Source organism: Brachyhypopomus gauderio, chromosome 13 (assembly GCF_052324685.1).
Source record: "Brachyhypopomus gauderio isolate BG-103 chromosome 13, BGAUD_0.2, whole genome shotgun sequence".
Classification (NCBI taxonomy): Eukaryota; Metazoa; Chordata; class Actinopteri; order Gymnotiformes; family Hypopomidae; genus Brachyhypopomus; species Brachyhypopomus gauderio.
The window spans coordinates 18,891,291-18,910,529 of NC_135223.1; the positions used below are offsets into that span (position 1 = coordinate 18,891,291).

The window sequence follows — 19,239 nt, forward strand, 5'->3', positions numbered from 1 at the left end:
AGAAATACAACACAAACCTGCTTCAAACCTCAAATTATAGATTTCCTTCCTCTAATTTCATAATTTTGATCTAGGGTTTGTTCATAGCTTACGACAAACATTTAAACACAATTTAAATAAATTACAGAAAATTTAAACTGTAACAAAAGACTGCAGTTTAATTAAACCAAGTTTAAAGAAGTAGGGCTCTAACTTGTTTTGCAAAGGAAGAACAACTTCACGTAGACCATTTCTTCAATTCAGTCATTACAGTCTCGCTATTGTGCGACACAGAAGAAAGGCTATGGTGAATAAAAGGTTATTATGTAGGCGATTTGGAAATAATTGTTTAATCCTAATTTATTTGTTCTTTCACACACTGGGTATAGTTTATGTGTAATAAGAGCCAGGTTTGCATGACAAGACAAAATTTGTATTTTGATGGAACCATCATGGGACAGACTAGCATAGAGAATAATGCTAGTTGTAATGTATAAATGAGGACTACTTACAGGCACTACGATACTTTTTTCTTAAAATTAAAAAGTTTAAGAGCAGAACGTTTTACAACATCATCTGAAAGAGTAGTGAGTCAAAAATACAAAGGGCACAAGATTACACAGACACACATACGTTATATGAGTAATGCTTGCCTAAGCACAGCATCAGTTCTGCCCTCTTGGGGAAACTGCTTCTGTTTGTAACAGGTCTTCATTCCCGTCTTCTTCCTCCTCTCGTCTGGTCTCTTGACTGAGGGTGACTTAAGACTTCCTCATTCTGTCGCACGCAATGTTCAAAAATAATGTCTATATCGGAAATACGCTGACATGGCATCATCCACCTCAATAGTGAGTTAAAAGGTGTGAGTTGTATCTTAGTTGTTGGAAGTGAATGTCGTTTGAAAACATAAAAAATGTAAAATGTAACACATTCGGTTTCATGGATGACATTGACCTGTATCACTTTATAGTGATACTGCAGAAGTGGCACTTATAACACTGGCATTTTAACCTAGAAAGCCAGACTTGCAATTTCTCACCCTCAAGCACACTCGTCTATAATTTGCGTCGCCATTTTTAATTGAGCGATGTTCACATATATTTATAAAAATCCAGTAAATACGTATGTAAAATGGGCGTGCATCTGGGCACACATACCTTTACCTTATACGTAGAAGAGAACAATTGAAGAGACTGAATAAATGCGTTATAATGGATTGGATGTTATATGAACACGTACTATTATTTACATTCTTTTCAGCAGTATGTCATTTAACCACATCCTTTGGAGTTCTTACACTATAGGGCCTACTTAAGACATTACTGAGAACCACCATGGCCACTGATGATCTCCGCAGAGCCTACTCGACGATGCGTTCAGTTGAAATAAACAGCATCGTATGTGCCAAATAATTTCACAATAAATAATAAACCTAACGTGAATAATGACGTGAAACAAATGACGTGGACGCGTGACCTTTTCAAATGTGCCGTGGCCTGCTCTTTGCGTCCACTCCGAGTGCACTTCCCCTAGCCAGTGACATCATGGAGCTTCACCAGCCATAGGTGGAGCTGTGGAGGGACGAGGCGGGAGCAGCACCACTGCAAGTTCTTCAAAGCCCATAGAAGTCTGGAGACTCTTATAACGGGTGGGGGATAGGCTGAGTCAACGATGGATGCACCGATATAACAGGCGGCGCTAGTAAATACTGGAGTAAATACTAGTTTTGTGTGCATTTCTGTCTGTGCTTCGTGAGAAATGCTTCGTCCTGAATGAGAAGCTCCGCGGAGTTGAAACACACTGAATGGAAGAAGAGACGGCGGCGAAGTGAAGAGACACGACACCGTAGTTCTCGCCTCGTCTTCAGTCCCTTCCAAAAGCCGGACTTCTTTAATAAAAGCAAACACAGATAGGACCGCAGAAACGTGATTATTTCGAGGGAATTCGTCAAAGCTCATCATGAAGAAGAACAATTCAACAAAGCGGGTAGGGCTCCGAGTGGCCTGGGATCCATTGTCATTGTGTTTTTAAGGAACCTGCGTGCTTTGTGTTTAACGTTTTTTCTAGAGACACTTCTGACCCATAGGAGACAGTTACCACAGGCTGATAATGGTTCAGCACTATTATGCGTCATTGTAGCTTTTCATAGGCTGCGGATTGGGCTGACCAGGCTACATTGCTCTTACCCATAATTGTTAATGCAAAACTGTCATTCTCCATGTCGTCTAATGGCTTTTGATTCGTCTAATTACGCTCTCTAAATGATCAAGATGTCAGTTAAGAGGCAAAATGGCTTTAAAAAATGAAAAGGTTTGGAAATGTGTGCTGCAGAAAGCTTTTCTGTTATTGCACGAGATCTTTACACTCACTGTAAAGTATCATGTATGCACACAAAGAATGCAATAGTCTACATGACAAAGACAATTATAGTGTCTGTAGGACTACTTCTATCTGCCTTTGGGAGATGTATCTGTAGACCTTAATGACCCGTTCAGACAATTTCAGCCAGTTCCTCATTGCACTGTATTCTTTCACATTTCTTTTTAAACTCAGGGTTTGCAGGACTTCAACCAGCAGCCTGCTCAACCAGACAAAATTGGGTGGATTCGCAAGTACTGTGGGAAAGGCCTCTTCAGAGACATATGGAAAAGCCGATACATTGTTCTAAAAGGAGAAAAACTGTACATCTCAGAAAAAGAGGTTAGTGCACAAATCGTGAGATAAATTGTGCAATTATTTACAAATTTTATTCATTATTGTTTTTTAAGTCTGCATTTGTTGTTCATTGGTCAATAATGACAGCACTGTTTGCATGATAGATATATGGCCATGATTATTGAAGTTGTTATTACACTTTGTTCCGTATTGGTATATGTCAGGTTCTGCTTTGTTTCTAAAAAACAGTGAAAGTGGAATGATTACTAATATTTCAGCATAACTAAGCTGTTGCACTTTGTAAGGCTGACAGAAGTTCTGAAGCTTTACACTTAGTTTGAGTATTTGAGGACTGATGTTTATAGTATGGGGTAGGCTGCACTCACAGTTAATCAGTGCTGAGCAACAAATAAATAGTTAACGTGAATTTGAGAAATATATACTTACATTGTAAATAATTCTACTTCATTATCTGGCTATTCAGGCGTTTGTGTTGCTGATGGAAGGCTCTAATGTTGGTAAACAGTACTGATTTCTGTAAATGTGCACTCGATGATTTAAAGTGGTGATCTAGTCACTTCTTTCACTACAGTGATGTTAATTGGCCAGATAGAAGTCTTTAATCGCTCTATTTATGATGTAATTATTCATAAACAATGAAACTAGGAAGGATCAGAAAGCCTCTCACATCTCCTGAAGGACCTACAACGAGTCACCTTTAAGAGAATATTGCATGCAGTAAAACTGATGTAAACCAGTTTCATAATCAACTTTACTGTATGCATGAAGGTGCTTTTAAGGCATTTTTTAAAAGTGCCTGATAGGTAATTTGACTGAATTCTGTTTCCCCTCCTGCACACAGACAACTGTCAAAGATCAGTGGTCATCTGCTTTACACCTGCTCAGAGAGTCTTATTTTAAGAGTCATCACTTGCATGGTACAACATTGCGACACTATTGGTTGCCTGTTCAAACCTTTTACAAGTTTACATTTTGCCAGCTGAACTGGTGCACGTTAATAGTTTGCGTAGTAGAATCGGCGCAGCTGCCACAATCTAAACCTTCCCTTACAGTGCATTGTTGTCTTAGCATGTGTACTTTCCTAGAGCACCTGTTGCGTTGTGCTGTGCAAGGGAGCAACTGTGCTCCTCCTCCCCCTGACAGGAATGACAATGTTCTGCATGGGAAAATGTAATGAGCTAAGCAGGGCTGGCCAGCCTACATTACGAGTTTGTTTTAACAACTTAAGGCCAGCTGACTTGCAGTAAAACGTGAAAACTAAGTGTTGCAAAACAAACTTTACCACCTCATTGTGAATTCTGTAGTGTGTAGTGCACACACATGTAGTGTCCTTCACTGGATGGTTTCAGCAAAATAAAAAAAATTGTTCATCGGTACTGTATGTTCAAGCTTTTTGGACTGAAGAAAAATGAAGTCCACAGAAAGTCAGCCCTTACTTGAGATTATTTTTGGCATGTATTCTGGCAGCACTATTTTGTGTCCGGATCTCCCATTTTGAGTTAGTAAAAATATTGACAGTTGGAGCATTGCACTGACCAAACTAGAAATGATTTCTAACTTATTCTACTTTTCAACATCAACCTGGGATGTTATAATCAAGCTCTTAAACATCATTACCTGTGATGTTATAAAGAGTGACTCAGTGTCTTTGTTTGTGTCAACACCTATCAACACCAAGGACAACAGCATAGGCCAAAATCAAACCTGTACACTCATAGTTCTGTTCAATGTTTCTGGAAGTCAGTGCAAGTAGAAGCATGTAACCAATTAAAAGCAGGGAGAGTTCAGGGAGGGAAAAACATTAGCATTAGCAGTCTCTCTGTCTGCTCCTGACAGGGGCGTTCTTAATGTAGCACTGAGCTCATGTATACTGACCAAAGAAAGGTGCTGCCTTTTGGCAAACTTAACCTCATAATCCATTTGTGAGTACATTTGTTAGGTTAAAATGTAATGCAACCAGGAACCAGGATACAAGCTGAGGGTACTAATATCAGTAACATAGTCTTGTGAACAACCAGTCCGATCTCTCTGTACTCAGATGGTGTTGTGATCTGTACTGTGCTGTTTGCCAGGTGAATTAGTCAAATAGTCCTCCTGAAAATCTTAACTGGTTTCAGTGAGCAGAACCAACATAAATTACCCATGAATCCTGTGGTTTTTCCCAGACGAGGCAGTGTGGACTAGGGGAAGGTGAAATGTGTTTGAGTCATACACATGGAGAAAGCTGTTTGCTGTGCTCAGCAACAGATCAGACCATGCTGAGGACGCATATGGCTTGTGGTTATAGGGAGGATGAACCTTTTAGTTAGAACTTAACACTGATGTTTCGTCATTGATCGGATGGTGCCTGCAGCTGTCTAGACAGACGTCTTTAATGAACTAGTGTTGCTCATTCGTTTTTGTTTTTTTGATTGCAAACAATATCACTGGAAACACCTGAAATCCTGCCAATGGCACCAACGGAAAAAGTACCTCTTTTTGACACTATGATCAGTCTGGTTGAAAATGACACTCAGGCTTGAGTCTGTGTACACAGAAAGTGACACTGGATTTGGGAAATTATTGTCTGATGAACATAATAGAATCGTGGAATCACACCAGATGCAGTGAATGGCAGACGCTCAGCAGGTCACCGTAAACCGAACCAGTGTATTGTTTTACACTTGAGAAGGTTGTGGGAGCAAGTATGATCCCCAGTGCAGGAGTGTCTCCTCCTGTGTGTGTGTGTGTGTGTGTGTGTGTGTGTGTGTGTGTGTAGGGGATCAGGTTTCTTGTGCCGAGTGGTGTCTTCAGAGTTGGACAGCTGTGTGGAGTGGGCACAGACATGTAGGAGAGCTTATTTTCACTGCGCTTGCTCCCTGCACCCTGTCTGAGTCATCACTGCTGCTCTGTGCCGCCTGCTTGGAGTCTAAAGCTAGCCTACATGCCACTGCGCAACTTTGTTTTAGGTGCCTGTGCACTTTCACAGCAGTGGCAAAAGCTGCATAAACTGAACCTGAGTATTTCTAAAAGAGGTATGGTCAAGCTGCTAGCCATGAACCTGAATACATGATGGAACATGGCACTCCAGCAATAATGCTTTCAAATGAGTGCTAATGTTGAACTCTTTATAAGAGGAATTAAAAAGCAAAGCGGATTTACGGTGTCAGTGCACTCTGTGCTCTTCAATTCCAAATAAGGCAATCTTGTCATCTTCATTCATGTTGAAATAATTTCCTGATCTAAGTTCTGCTTTTTTGGGTGGTACATGCAAGCGTGTGGGTGGCGTGGCCTTAGGCAGGATTGTGGACAGAAGAAAATGTGCACATCTCTACTTCCTCTGTTTCACACTGTGACCTGTTTTTGTTGTTTGAGAAGAAGCTTGCGGTGAAGCAGTGCTTCATTCTGAGTTCCTGTAGCTATCGTGTTATTTTATTATTTGGAGCATATATAAGCAGCAGGAGATAAAAGCAATGGAAGTTAGTTTTCTTATATATGTGTCATAAATTTAATGGATATAAACTTAAAAAGTTAAAAAGAGTTGGACAGAAACAGTATGAAGGCTGACCACATCTGATGTGCCATTTTGAAATCTTCAGCACAATGCCTTCGGCACAGGCAGATTACTGACCTTTTTTAAGTCTAAGACTATGATTATGACGTTGACCATGGAAAGATTTTGGACAACAGATCCTCTTTATTCTGCTTATTTCTGTGCAGATTTTAAGCAACTGTTTTCAGTGTTCTTTCAGTTTTCTGGACTCTTTCTATTACTGGAAATTGGATGTTTTCATTTCCACTGACCGTAATTGGCAGCAACAGCGTAACATATGACCTTGCATGGAAGCCATACACTTGGTGGGGTGCATTTGACTTATGCATCTTGTTTTCTTTAATCGTGAGCGCTATGAGGGTTGCTCATAGTGTGTGTCAGAATCTGAGAATTATTCCAGCACCAGTCACTGCTCCAGGAAGAGACGGGAGTAGCAGCACTGATCCTCCACCCGTGGTTGTGAGTTGAGTTTGTGGGACAGTAAGAGGACCAGTGCTAGTGGATCTAGGTGCATGATAAGGACAGAATAAATGAACGAGATTGGAGAGATAGATAGGAACAAGACCATGCAGAGGTTAGAAGAAGGATTTTATACTGAATCCAGGAGATAACAGGTAGCTGGCACAGCTACTGAAGGACAGATGTGAAGTGTGCTGTACATTTGGTAGATATAAGTACTCTACCTGCTGGGTTTTTGGATGTATTGAAGATGGTTGATCACTTCATCAGGGAGACCATAAAAGAGTTACAGTAGTCAATGAAGGAAAAATTAAGGCATTATCTATTTTTGCAGGCATGGGCATGCAGTATTGTGTATTGATAAAAGGTGGTTTTGGTGATTTGACTTTGAAGATATGATGAGTCAAAAAGACAACCAAGGTTTTTAATAACTTGAGCTGGCCTAATAGTAGCACCTTCAACACTGACAGTGAGGTCTGAGAAACCAGGAAGTTCTGATTTAGCTCCTACTAGAACAACCTAAATGTTTTCTACAGTTTTTTTTTTAATCAGTGATACATGTCAAGTAGTAACTGTGCAAGCTCAGTTTTAGATCCATGCCTGGGTTGAAGCAGCACTAATATAACTCTGAATGGTGTCACTCTTAACAGTGAAATATAAGGCCTTGATTATGAATGATGAGAAATGTTTAAAATGAACAGAAGGCCAAGAACAGATTCCTCGGGTGCTCCTTGAACAAGACAGACAGTGGATGATTTGTGTGTACATATTGAAATGTGCTGTTGTCTACTTGTAAGATATGACCATAATGAATTAGGAGTTAAGACAGAGATGCTAAAAGTCTATAAATGTCATGATTTACATCAAAAGCTTCTCTGAGATCCAAAAGAATAACAAAAAGCTAAAAGCAGCAGATCATTAGCAGCTCTTAAGAGAGCGGACCTAGCAGTGTACAGAGTGTGAAAACCAGAATGGAAGGGTTCATCCAAATGATTTTTTGACAGAAAAAACTTGAAGTTGTGTCTACAACTTTTTCCATTACTTTGGCTAGGTTTCTTATGTGTGTGCGTAATGATGGCAGTTTTAGAGAGGGAAGCACAATACCTAATAAAAAAAGCACAGATTAATTGCATGAGCAACAGCAATTTAATTAAGATGAGCAGTTGGAGTTGGGTGAAGCTGACAGGGAGAAGCCCGACTTACAGTTGGTATGGGCTTGTCATTTTGTTTACTTTATCCTGGAATAAGTAATGCTCAGTGTCAAATCTTTTTTGTTGAAGAAGTTTAGTAATGGTGTAAAAACAGTTGGAGGACTATATCTGCCACCGTTTATGATGTTCAAATAGTAACAAGAACAGAAGAAATGAACTGTGGAAAGAAACATTATGAAATCTGGAATATTATTCTAGATTTTTTATACTAAAAATGGCAAATCAATTTGTTTCAAGAGCAGAGTATGTCATTTTAATTTAAAAAGTCAACATTTTATATACTTTTTTAGATTGCAAAAATAAGTTTAAAAATGCAGTGCTCTGTATTAAAGCACAATTTACAAGTAACCTTTCTTTAGAAGTAAACTGTTGAATACATTGACACCTCTGAGGTGACTGGGAGTCTCAGGTATTCTGCTCCCTCAGCATTGCGGTTCCCTTGGTGTTGGCCATCCATTTACCTCTTGGTTTTGGTAATGTTCTGTTCTGCCTTCATGTTTAGTTCCCCAGTATTTTATTTTATTTAAGCCCTGTATTTTCCTGGTTGGTTATTGTATGGTTTGTTTGGGTTTCTGGCCTGTTTAGTATGCTCCCCTTGTATCTAGTTCATTACTTCCCTGGCTCCAGTTGTTTCTTATTTTGTTTCATGTTTTGTTTTGGTCTTTGTTTTATGGTCCTGTAGTCTGTGCATGTGTTCCTTTGTTTAGATTAAAATTTCTTATGCATTTGCATCCGACTGTCCATGTTGTTCTGTGCCTGACACTTACAAGGAGGAAAATGTCAAGTGGAGTTTCTTCCCAGCCTGCTGAATGTCTAGCACAAATCAGAGTAAGAAAAACCAAGAAATTCGTCCTGGTGGCAGACTCTGTATAAATTACTGTATTTTAATGCTGTTGCACTAAGATGCTGACATTCACCATTGTCATGTATTTCTTACACCTTCTTTGACTACTTCTATTAATGTTTAATTTTGTATGGTAGTTGTACTTAGACGCCAAGCTGAGGTCAGTTTGTGAGAGCTGTTTCTTTGTTAGGTTAGCATAAGGATTTAGATAAAAGAACATGCAGCTGTAGTAAAAATTATATTCTATGTGAAAATGTCTATACTGTTCCCTCTATGTTCTGCCTTTATATTGCATGGATAACTGACACCAAAAATGAGGAAGGAACAAGATTAGCACATGAGGAACATCAAATAAAGTAATTTTGGTGATCTGTTCTGCATTGCAAGAGTCTGATATATTCTCTGATAGAAGTTTTAAAAAATCTTTGCTGATAAGACCTTTAAGGTTACTGTACCTTGCTGGCATGCATTGGCGCAGAAACAGGATTTGTTCAGCTTGGTCTTAACCAGATTACCCTGCCAAGAGGGTGCATTCATTATGGGATAGCCATGCACTTATATACTGTGCTTATATAAATAGCTTCAGAGACTTTCCAAAAGTAAGAAATGTTTTAGCTAGATGTGCCACTGTGTTTTCTGGCTTCATCTCTTCTGCCCAGACTTTAAACTCAGTCTTGGCACAGAAAAATGCAAAATATCATACATAATTAATTTGAGACTTGTTGCTGGATCATTTGTAGTGTGTGGGAGGTCAATGTACATCGTAGGTTTTACAGGGCAGTGCCTGAGTATGGGTTTAGGTTTGCTCGTATTGTTGCTTCTCATGAGAATTCATCTATATTCCATCTGTCTACAGTTCTTTCCATTTTGATTCGTCAAAGAGAGCCATATTTCTGTGCCTTGCTTACTGGTTCCTAGTTCCTCTGACTCTGTCACTTCATGGCTGCATAGCATCTACTCAGGATTCTTGGCCTGGTTAATTCAAATGTAAGAACATATTCCCTAGGTACTTTTCTTTCTACTTCTCTTTAGGTTGATCTGATAGCCTCATAAACTTCAGTTCCCCAACTTTGCAGATGTGTTACCTCCGCAATGTCTAACCCTCTCATTAAATGGCATGGACTAGAGGAGGCAAACAAAGGCCAGAAGACAAATGGAAACCTCAGAAGGGGAAGGTTCCCACTGGAAACAAGCCAGTCTCTCTCTTGTTCTGCCAGTTCAGGCCACTGTGGATTGGCATGAACTGAAATATACTCTTCCCTTTATTGCTTTGGTCCACATTAACGTATGTCTTTTTCCTTGTTTAACTGGTTCATAGGACGTGAAAGACAATGGATTTTACAGTTGTATCCTAGAGACATGAAGGCAGCGGCCAGTGTGATAGGACGTCTTTTGTGCAGTTTATGGCCGGCGTGGTGCTCAATGCCAAACTTAAAAAGCACTAATGAGTGTCTGACATTTGGCAGCAGCTACAAACAAACTGTGCTCGTTCTATCTATGGGCCAGCATCAGGGTCAGGCTGATTGCCACTTTAATCTGAACTGCCAGGGAAGTAGCTGTACTGTCTGAGCAGTCTGTCTCTGCAGATCACAATGATGCAGTGGTTGCCAAAACACTGAACATAGTGCTGTAGCAACATTGCCCTGTTCTCCACCTGTTCACCACCTGCATGCCCACTAATGGAAACTGATTGTAACCCAAGGAGATCTTTCTGCAGGGTTTTGCAATGCTGAAGTGTGGCCGGGCTCTTCTTGGACCGCTGTTTTTGTTTTTCAAAGTCAGCTCCACAGTGATGCTACTGTCTGTTCATGCATAATGTAAAGATGCTCAGGGTGTTTTATTCTCATGATCAGGCCCCACCAGGAATATCTTGGATTCTGAAAATCATGGATCAAAGATTACAACATCTCTAGTTTTTACACAGCACAAAAGATATAATGACAATAAATATCACTTTCAGTTCTTCCTATTGTATGAGTCACAATACTGTGGCATTTCTGTCTAAACAATGAGTGGATTACCCTCGTTTAACTGACTGGCATGAGTAACTCTGTCACTGTAAGCTGACCGCCTTCTCAATGGCCAGGGCTGAGGGTGGTAAGCTGCAGGCGGTATAAATATTGCAGTAAGGCTACAGCTGTGTCCCCACTCTGCTTTTGGACATGTCTCCATAGTGTCCTGTGCCCTGTGACTATTGCCAGCTTCATGAGCTGACACACAGGTTGCCAAGTGGTTCTCATTATGGACAGTCTGCTATATGATCAGGGCTATTCTTGCCTCAGTCAAAGTGATTCCATCATGAGTCGAGCTGGCAGACCTCACCGATGCATCAGATTAGGTCTGCAGACACTGAGCAGATCTTTATTGGTCACTCAGACAACAGCAGGGACAGCATGTCATAAAAACACAGCTGAACTCTAAATCAATTAGGTGTCAGTGTGTCACCGGCCCTGTGACCTCTCTCTAATGAATTATGATGGCACAAGTTGTGAAGTATGCTCAGTTAAACACATGTATGGCTTTGCATGAAATATCTTAATAAAAATGTAAGACACAAAAGATTGCTATTACTTTAGATTTCTGCATATTTTATAAGTGTTCATGGGGACGCATTGTAAACTGCTGATAACTGCTGGCTAGGTGCTAAGTCATGTTTTATGGGCCTTATTTACATTTGACCAGCAAGAGGCCCCTTGTCCATCTCAAAATAAATAGATCAACACAGTACCATAATGTTTATCTCTAATTTAAATGCTATCAAAACGAAGGTTGTTGGAAAACAAACTTCTATTGTAGTCTCTCTCAGAGTCCACCTCAGACTCCTCTAACTATCTTGTATCTCTTGGAAGAATGCATATTTCATGTAACGATCAAATAATGTGAACACAAGTGGTTTAAATGTTTTCTGCTTTCCTCAGGTGAAGGATGAGAAGAAAATCCACGAGGTGGTCGACCTAACAGACTATGAGAGGTCTGAGGAGCTTCGCAAGGCCAAGAGTCGGACCAAGAAGAACCACAGCAAGTTCACACTGCTTTGCTCTGAGCAGCCGGGCAACACTGTGAGTAGAGGCGGGGTGCGGGAGGATCTGGCTTACCCCGTGGGAAACGTTTTCCTACACAGGCTTCTCCAGCTTGCTGCTGGGGCGCATTAGGTAGATTCTGTCCAGAGGTATGGATGATTAAGGAGGGTTTGTTCAAGTAGTAAACTACAGAAAGTAATGAGTTAATACACTTGAACAGTATGGTGATATATGCTGGACGTACACCCACAGACTGAGGTCATCTTGGGGTTTTTCATCATCTGCTGGTTAATAAGCTTTCAGTAAGAACGTTTCAGCTAATCACCTTTACACCTGCGCCTACACCTGGTCATGTAAGAGTCCAGTACATCTTTTTGATCAGTGGTACAGCATAACTTGGTTCCTTTAACCACTGCTGAAATTCTGTTACTTGTGCACAGCTAGAGCGAAGAACCATTTTTGTTGAATAGAATCTGGATCTGTTGTCATCATTTCTGAAGGCTAAAGAAGCATTGAAGTTGATCAGTGAGCACTGAAGCAGCTGATTAATCCTGCAGCCGTTGTGGGTAACTGAAGGGAAATCTACTAGCAGCGCATGCCACCATGTGGCAAACAAATCCCACTGCTCTGAACAGCTACTTCCCACAGAGTGGCCCAGGCTCAAGAACACACACTCTTGATACCCCATCTGACATGACACACTCTCATCTGACATGACCACTACTGTAGATTGATGTTCACTGTTGCCAAATTGCAGAACATTATGGTCTGACTGTCTAAGTACTCTTCTAGGATCAAAGGTCCAGAGCAGGATTTTAGGTGTAAAATGCACATTATCTTTGGGCTTACGGTTATGGTCATATTGCAGACTGCTGCCATCGTGCGTTATGATCACATAGAGCAGTTTTCTGTGGTTTGGCGGCTGATCTCTACTGCTGTTACTGCTTCTGAGGTTTGGAGCCAGAACCACAGAGCTGTGCACACTCGTGTTTCTGTGGCCCGCTACACATGCAGTACAACAGACTTTCAGCTGCTGCTAGAGCCAGACTCAAGCACTGCGAGGAGTACATTGGTCCTGTCAGTAAAGACCTATGATAAAAGTGTTAACAGTAATATGTGCTCTAGGTTCCAAATCTGGTCTTCCTGGCTGTCAGCCCAGAAGAGAAGGAGTCATGGATTAATGCCTTAAACATAGCCATCACGAGGGGCAAGAACCGTATCCTGGATGAGGTGAATTAAGAATGAGTGTACACACACAGACACACACAAATACACACACACACAGACACACACACACACACACACAGTCTATCCCTGCGCTCCTGTGTTCAGCTGTTTCAGAATAACATCAGTATACATAACTTCTCAGAGGGCTGACATATAATGCTAACAACACACTGCTACCCTCATATTCCTTTTTCAAAGCGCAGTGAAGCCATTTGCTATGTGTGAAAACAGCTGGAATTATTACACCTGACGGATTTGCAGTATAGATAACCACGATGTACATTCTCCAATTTAAAATGTCATGTGAGACATATGTTATCTTGTCGTCTACACTATCCATTTATCAAATTGAATAGGGGTAGCTACATATACTGTTGGATGTACTGAAGAGGCAAAACAATCAGGCTGCAAGGACAGTCTGTGGCGAAGAGAGCTTGAATTGAAATAAGAGTAGATGAACCATAAGTCCTTGGGTGCAGAGGATTGTTGGCCTGGTGCGATTCCCTGCAAACTCGCTATTAGAGCCGATGTGCACTTCTCCAGGAAGGGAGTGAATGGGCTGAGCACACAAAGGCAGGCCTACAGTTAACAGCACAGTCCTGCCCCAATATCCTGTGTGTTCTATCAGCAACAGATCAATAGTGTCACGCGTGACTGCCCTCACACAGCACGCTGGGGGGGGGGATATGACGGGCCTTCTCTAATGACACACATTCACTGCAGCACAAACAGCTCTAACCTAAGTAGCGTACATCACATTCTACTACCTTAGCCGGTTCAAAGGATTTTAATGGTTTGTCTTTACGTAGGGTATTAACCTCATTATGTATTTGTGAAATATTGTCAGAAGTTTGCTCATGTGAAGTTGGTTATTTTATTCAGACTTCATTAATCACTGGTCTTCATAAATTTTTATGTGCCAACAATACAATATGAAAATTAACAATATGTCATTATATGTTAAAATCTAAAAGGAATGTACTGTAATTCTTTTATCATAATACATGTTATGTGTGGCTAAATAATAATCATAGGTCATAGGCCTCTGTTTCATGCAAATCCAAGTTTGGCCGAACTATTGAAAGAAAGCTAAAAAGCTTATGTATGGTCATGTGGGCTACAAGCTTGTTCTTGGCTTGTCACCTTACATCATTTACCCATTTCTAACACTAGTAGTGGTTCTAATTCTAACTTTATACAGTTATGTCATTCTCTAGTTAAGAACACTGACAGTCAAAACCAAGTCTGCTTTACCAGTGCACTTTTCTTGTACCTTGATTTTGCATCTGCATCATGATCATGACAGTCAAGCATAATCTGTGTTTATGTAGTATTTGCTTTAGTCAGATAACCCACAGATTAAATATCTGTCTTGTTTCTGTTTGGGCCCAGAGACCCTCAGCTCCCATGCTGCCTTATCCACTACCTCAGCTCAGGGACTACTTCATCAGTACACACACTGGCCAGTGTGGAGGCATGTTGCTAAACTGATTTCACCGTGTGACTGATCTTCCCAATCAAATCCTCTTTCTTGGCTCTTTAAATTCCCTTCCAGGTTATCGTGGAAGAGGTCAGCTGTCTGGCCCATCCCACACGGGACAGAGCTAAGATACCCCAAACTCGACGACTACCTACCCGCGGGCACCTTTTGGCAGTGGTACGCTGTGTATTTCTCTACACCGATGCTACAGGAATGTATTAAACATCTCAAGGAACCATTAACAACACACACTTTTGTGTGTGTCACAAATCGTGTCATGCAGGTCTTTCCAAGAATTTACTTCATTTTACCATTATAATAATTTTATTTGAAGCCTAATCTTCCTGTTCTTTTCAGGCCTCAACATCCACATCAGATGGCATGCTGACCCTTGACCTTATTCAGGAGGAAGATGCACCAGCATCCTATGAACAGGACACCTGTGAGAACGACTTCCAGGTTAAGCAGGACAAATCTGTGACTCCTCTTACCTCGAGGCCCGATGCGGACAACTGCAAGCTTTCCAGTGGTGCCGACACTGCGGGGAAGTCCCAGAGCTTGCCGCGAAAGAGCGAGAGTTCCTGGGACTGCAGGGACGGCCAAAGTCGAGCGGCCGCCGAGAAGAGCCGCTGCGTCTCCATGGACGAGATTCTGTCACACTCGGAGGCGCGGACCACCAAGGTCGCCGCCCAGCACTGCCTGCCGTCGGCCCCCGCGCGGTCCGTCGACCGGCTGCACGAGCTGATCACCCAGAAGCTGGAGAGGACACAGGAGCTGCTCGGCGAGGTGCGGACCCAGGGCCGCCCGGCCAGCGGCAGCCCCGCCAAGGCCCGGAGCGTGGAGGAGCAGCGGGCAGAGGCGGAGCGGCTGTTGGAGGAGGCGTCGTTGGCGTGGGGCCAGGCGCGCGACGTGCTCGGGGAGGTGAAGGAGCTACGGGCACTGTGCAGGCAGCTGGACTCGGCCTCCTCCGCCACCTCCCCCAGCGTCAGGCTGAAGAGCCCACAGCACACGAGCTACAGGAAGAGCATGATGTGAAGATGTGCAGCATGGACAGGGCTGGGGCTTTAGTCAAAGGCTATGATGACACAAATGATTAATTTGGCCAATATTGTGATTCATTTTGATCTGAACTGCAATGCTCCATTATTGTCTATAATATGCCACAGTCATCTTTGTGTTACAGATGTTTCTGTACTCACCCAGGAACATCTGAGGTTATCACACATAATACAGAAATCTCTGTGATTCAGTGAAACAGATTATTTAATGAGCATCAGTGAGTTTCAGAATATGAATCTGTTTCTCCTCACACCACTTTCCCATAGTGTGCATGGATCCTCTATGGACTCTGAAGACTGCAAACACAAAGTTGATGTGCAAAGCCCAAAGCAAGAGTGATGCGCAATGAGTTTGCTGTAATCTAGACATCGATGTCTGCATGTGCTCATCATTCTACCATGCTAGTGCTCTTTATTTGTGGGTCAGACAGAAACATCCAGCAGCTGGTCTCCACTTAGACTGCTATTAACCATAGTGGTTAAACAGGGTGTATATAACAGCAGAACTAATTGGAGTGCCAGCTGTAACTGCAGTTCTGGATCACTGAATGAAGTGGACGTATGTGAAACAGCAGGGCAGGTCAGACTGGGGACATGAGATAATCACAGTCAGCAGTAGACGGCTGCAGTCTGGATAGTTTGCCCTCTTCTGCTTATACACTGGAGCAGCTCTGGTTTAGCAATGCTGCGTGCTCTCTGAGCTCTGTGGGGCGCAAGGAGTCTTTGCTTCTTTTCTGTTTTCTTACCAGTTCTTAACATATGTGTTGTTTTAGTTTTTATACACACACGCACAGGAATAGTTGACAGTATGCAATGTACACAGGATACGTCAGCAGGGAAAAGGCTGATTGCTGAACAGGGTGAGAGAAAAGCCAATTTGGACTTTTATGAAGTTTTCTGTTAGATGTCTTTCTATGTTTTCTGCAAGCTTTCTGCAGATTTATCCCAAAAAGCCATGTGTAGTAATATTATCACGAATGCTGATAATATGGTGCCAGTGTTTTGCTGCAGGTTTGGAAGGAGGAAAAGACAGAGCTGCCATTAGAACTGAGACTCCATGCAGTGTGAAGATTAGAGATGTCTAGCATAGAGGAAATTAATAGTAATCTCAAAGTTGCACTATAGATATCTGTAGAATAAGATTGGTACTGACAACCTGTCCTTTAAAGCATAATGAACTAAACAGACAATCTAACAGAAAGAGCAGTGAGGAAAACAGACTGCAAAGTCCTCAGCAAGTGTCTAAATAGCAGTTCCTAAAAGGCTGGTACGCAGGAAAACAAGACTTAAAATACTGCCTTAGTGAACTTTCAGCAGGCACATACAATCAGTGTGTCAGTTTAAAGGATACCGCTTATAATTTTCATTTTCAAAACGTGCAACTTCCAAGATGCCTGCACCAAAAGCAAAAGGGAGTTGAGCAGTGGTACCGAGGCCTTGAAACCCGAAATGATCCACTTGTGTAAATCTCTCAGAACTTCAGAAAACTATGCAATGTTGCATATTAGCCTGGATCTGTAACAGGCCCCATGAGGCCTGGTGGTATACAGAAGGGTCCCATACCAGACCGAAGGGTCTGTGTCTCCAGGAGCCAACATCTGCTTTTACAGTTAATATCTAAATGACGTTTGCACAAATCTGTGGGTACGTTTTAATCTGTTCTGTCACTGAGACTTGACTACAACCAGTGTTATTTTTTGTACATTTTACTGTAAATTGCTTTTTGTAGAGTGAAACTATAGTGTACTAGAATTGGTTTTTCCCCAAAACGAGTCACTTTTACAATTATTATCTGAAAAAAATGTTTAGTCTCATTTTTTGATTCTGGGGCCTCATGATGTCATGTTGAAACCTTGTAAGCATTTGAAACTTAAAGCACAAACATATAGCTGTCCTGGGCATTTTTATAGTCTGTAGTAGATATTCTGTTGACCCATTCTTGACTCAAGTGCTAACTAGCATTACTAATCAGTTTCCTACTAAAGGAAATGTTATTGCTACAAAGATGCAGATACTCTTTGTTTTTGACAAGTTTCCTTTTTAGATACATGACAGCACCAAATGAAAGTGAACATAATTACTCAAACATTGTTAAATAATGATAAATAAATCATTAAACCGAAGTGCCCAGAAAAAACAGGAAGGTCACATTAGAGTACATCAGGTCAACTCTGTCATACAGCTTTGATGTTGTGCAGACTACAAACAGGTAATTAATTCTGTACCTATATGGTCAATCATTTCTGAATCACATCTTTAGCTTTTTAATGAGAACAAAAATAGCGTGACTACACAGACCTTTTTTAGGGTTCCTGAAAGTCATGTTAGACTTGTAGAAAAAATTTCTAGGCTTTTTGAAATGTTCCTTTTATTACATAATGAATGAATGTAAAGGAGAGGAAATATAATTTGACTCCCGTCTGACATGAGATGTGCTCCCAGAACACACAGCAGATGTTATCTACTTCCGTTTTGTCTAGTTGGTTAAACGTTAAATGTACTAGAACACATCTGAAGAAGATCCAGTGTGTAGGTTAATTTCTCCAAAGCCTGCAGGACAATGCACATGTGTAGAAGGACTGTAATGTTAATGATAGTGAAGCTTTGGACTGGGTCTGATTTGTGGCTGATGTCACCACTATTACGATGTAGAGTGGTAATATGCTGCTGGAAATACCTTAAAATTGCAGCCTTTATATCTCAAACACATCAATTGCATAGACTTTCCCACTTAGGCTGGAAATAGGGAACAATTTGTAAAATTGATGTCTCCCCTCAACTCTCATTAGCTACATGTGTGTGTCAGTCTGAATGTGTTACAGCAAAGCTGGATAGTTACTTGTGAATATATAAATGTAGGTGTTGCACTTAGGTTTTTATGCTCAGGATCGGTACAGCTCTGATATACTTGAGACACACTTGTGCAATTAAAATATTCTAACTCCATAACTCCATTTAAGTACTGAGTGAATGTGTATTACTTTTTGACAGCAATAGTAACATCTTTCCTGAGCTATGCCAAAGACATTCAGCAGACCAATGTAACGAAGCAGATAACAGTTAATCACCTTCATTTAAGGAAGGTGAGTATGCAAATGGTTTGTTCCTTTTTTAGTAGCCTTTCTGTTCACTGATAATTTGATCACTAACAGACAATGCAAAACATGGCCAAATAAGATGCGTAATGCTATGTGAGTGTTCCACAACCAGAATATTTATTTTATTTTACTCATGTGACTCCAAGATGTGCTAAATACAGGTAGATTGTGTTTTATTTTTACTTTAAATTATTAGGAACCATATAGTTTCTTACATATATACATGTAAGAAAGCTGTAAAGAAAAAATACGATGGGTTTTTTTTCCGTAGCCATCAGCTTATAGCAATCCCCCAAACTAACAAATAAACAACAACAAAAAAAAACCCTACAATTAGATTTCATTAAGACACATACTCCATCAATACCAGTGTACATAGGAAAGACTGTATTTGATGAAGGCATCTGTTTGTTACTAGAACTACCTTTCTTAAATCTGATCTTTGAAATAAAAGTGTTTTTAAAGTCCTAATGAACTGTACCAATGTACCTATTTTATGATATTATTAAACTCTTGTAGTGGGTATAGGTAATCCACTTACATATATTCACTGAAAATATGTTCCATCAACTCCAGACTTAAGAGATTAATAATACGTTTAAAAAGTAATGAAAACTATGTGCATCATTACAGTATTGTACAGATATAGAGATGC

General features: G+C 40.9%; 1 protein-coding gene across 1 annotated transcript; it reads left to right on the forward strand.

Moving 5' to 3' along the window:
• The first annotated feature begins 1,518 nt into the window (after window positions 1-1,518).
• On the forward strand, window positions 1,519-19,055 carry plekho1b (pleckstrin homology domain containing, family O member 1b). Its single transcript, XM_076971489.1, has 6 exons — window positions 1,519-1,965; window positions 2,533-2,679; window positions 11,620-11,760; window positions 12,847-12,951; window positions 14,504-14,605; window positions 14,786-19,055. Exons 1-6 carry the CDS (start codon window positions 1,939-1,941, stop codon window positions 15,461-15,463), a joined length of 1,200 nt encoding a protein of 399 aa, XP_076827604.1. The 5' UTR covers window positions 1,519-1,938; the 3' UTR covers window positions 15,464-19,055.
• Window positions 19,056-19,239: the final 184 nt, after the last annotated feature.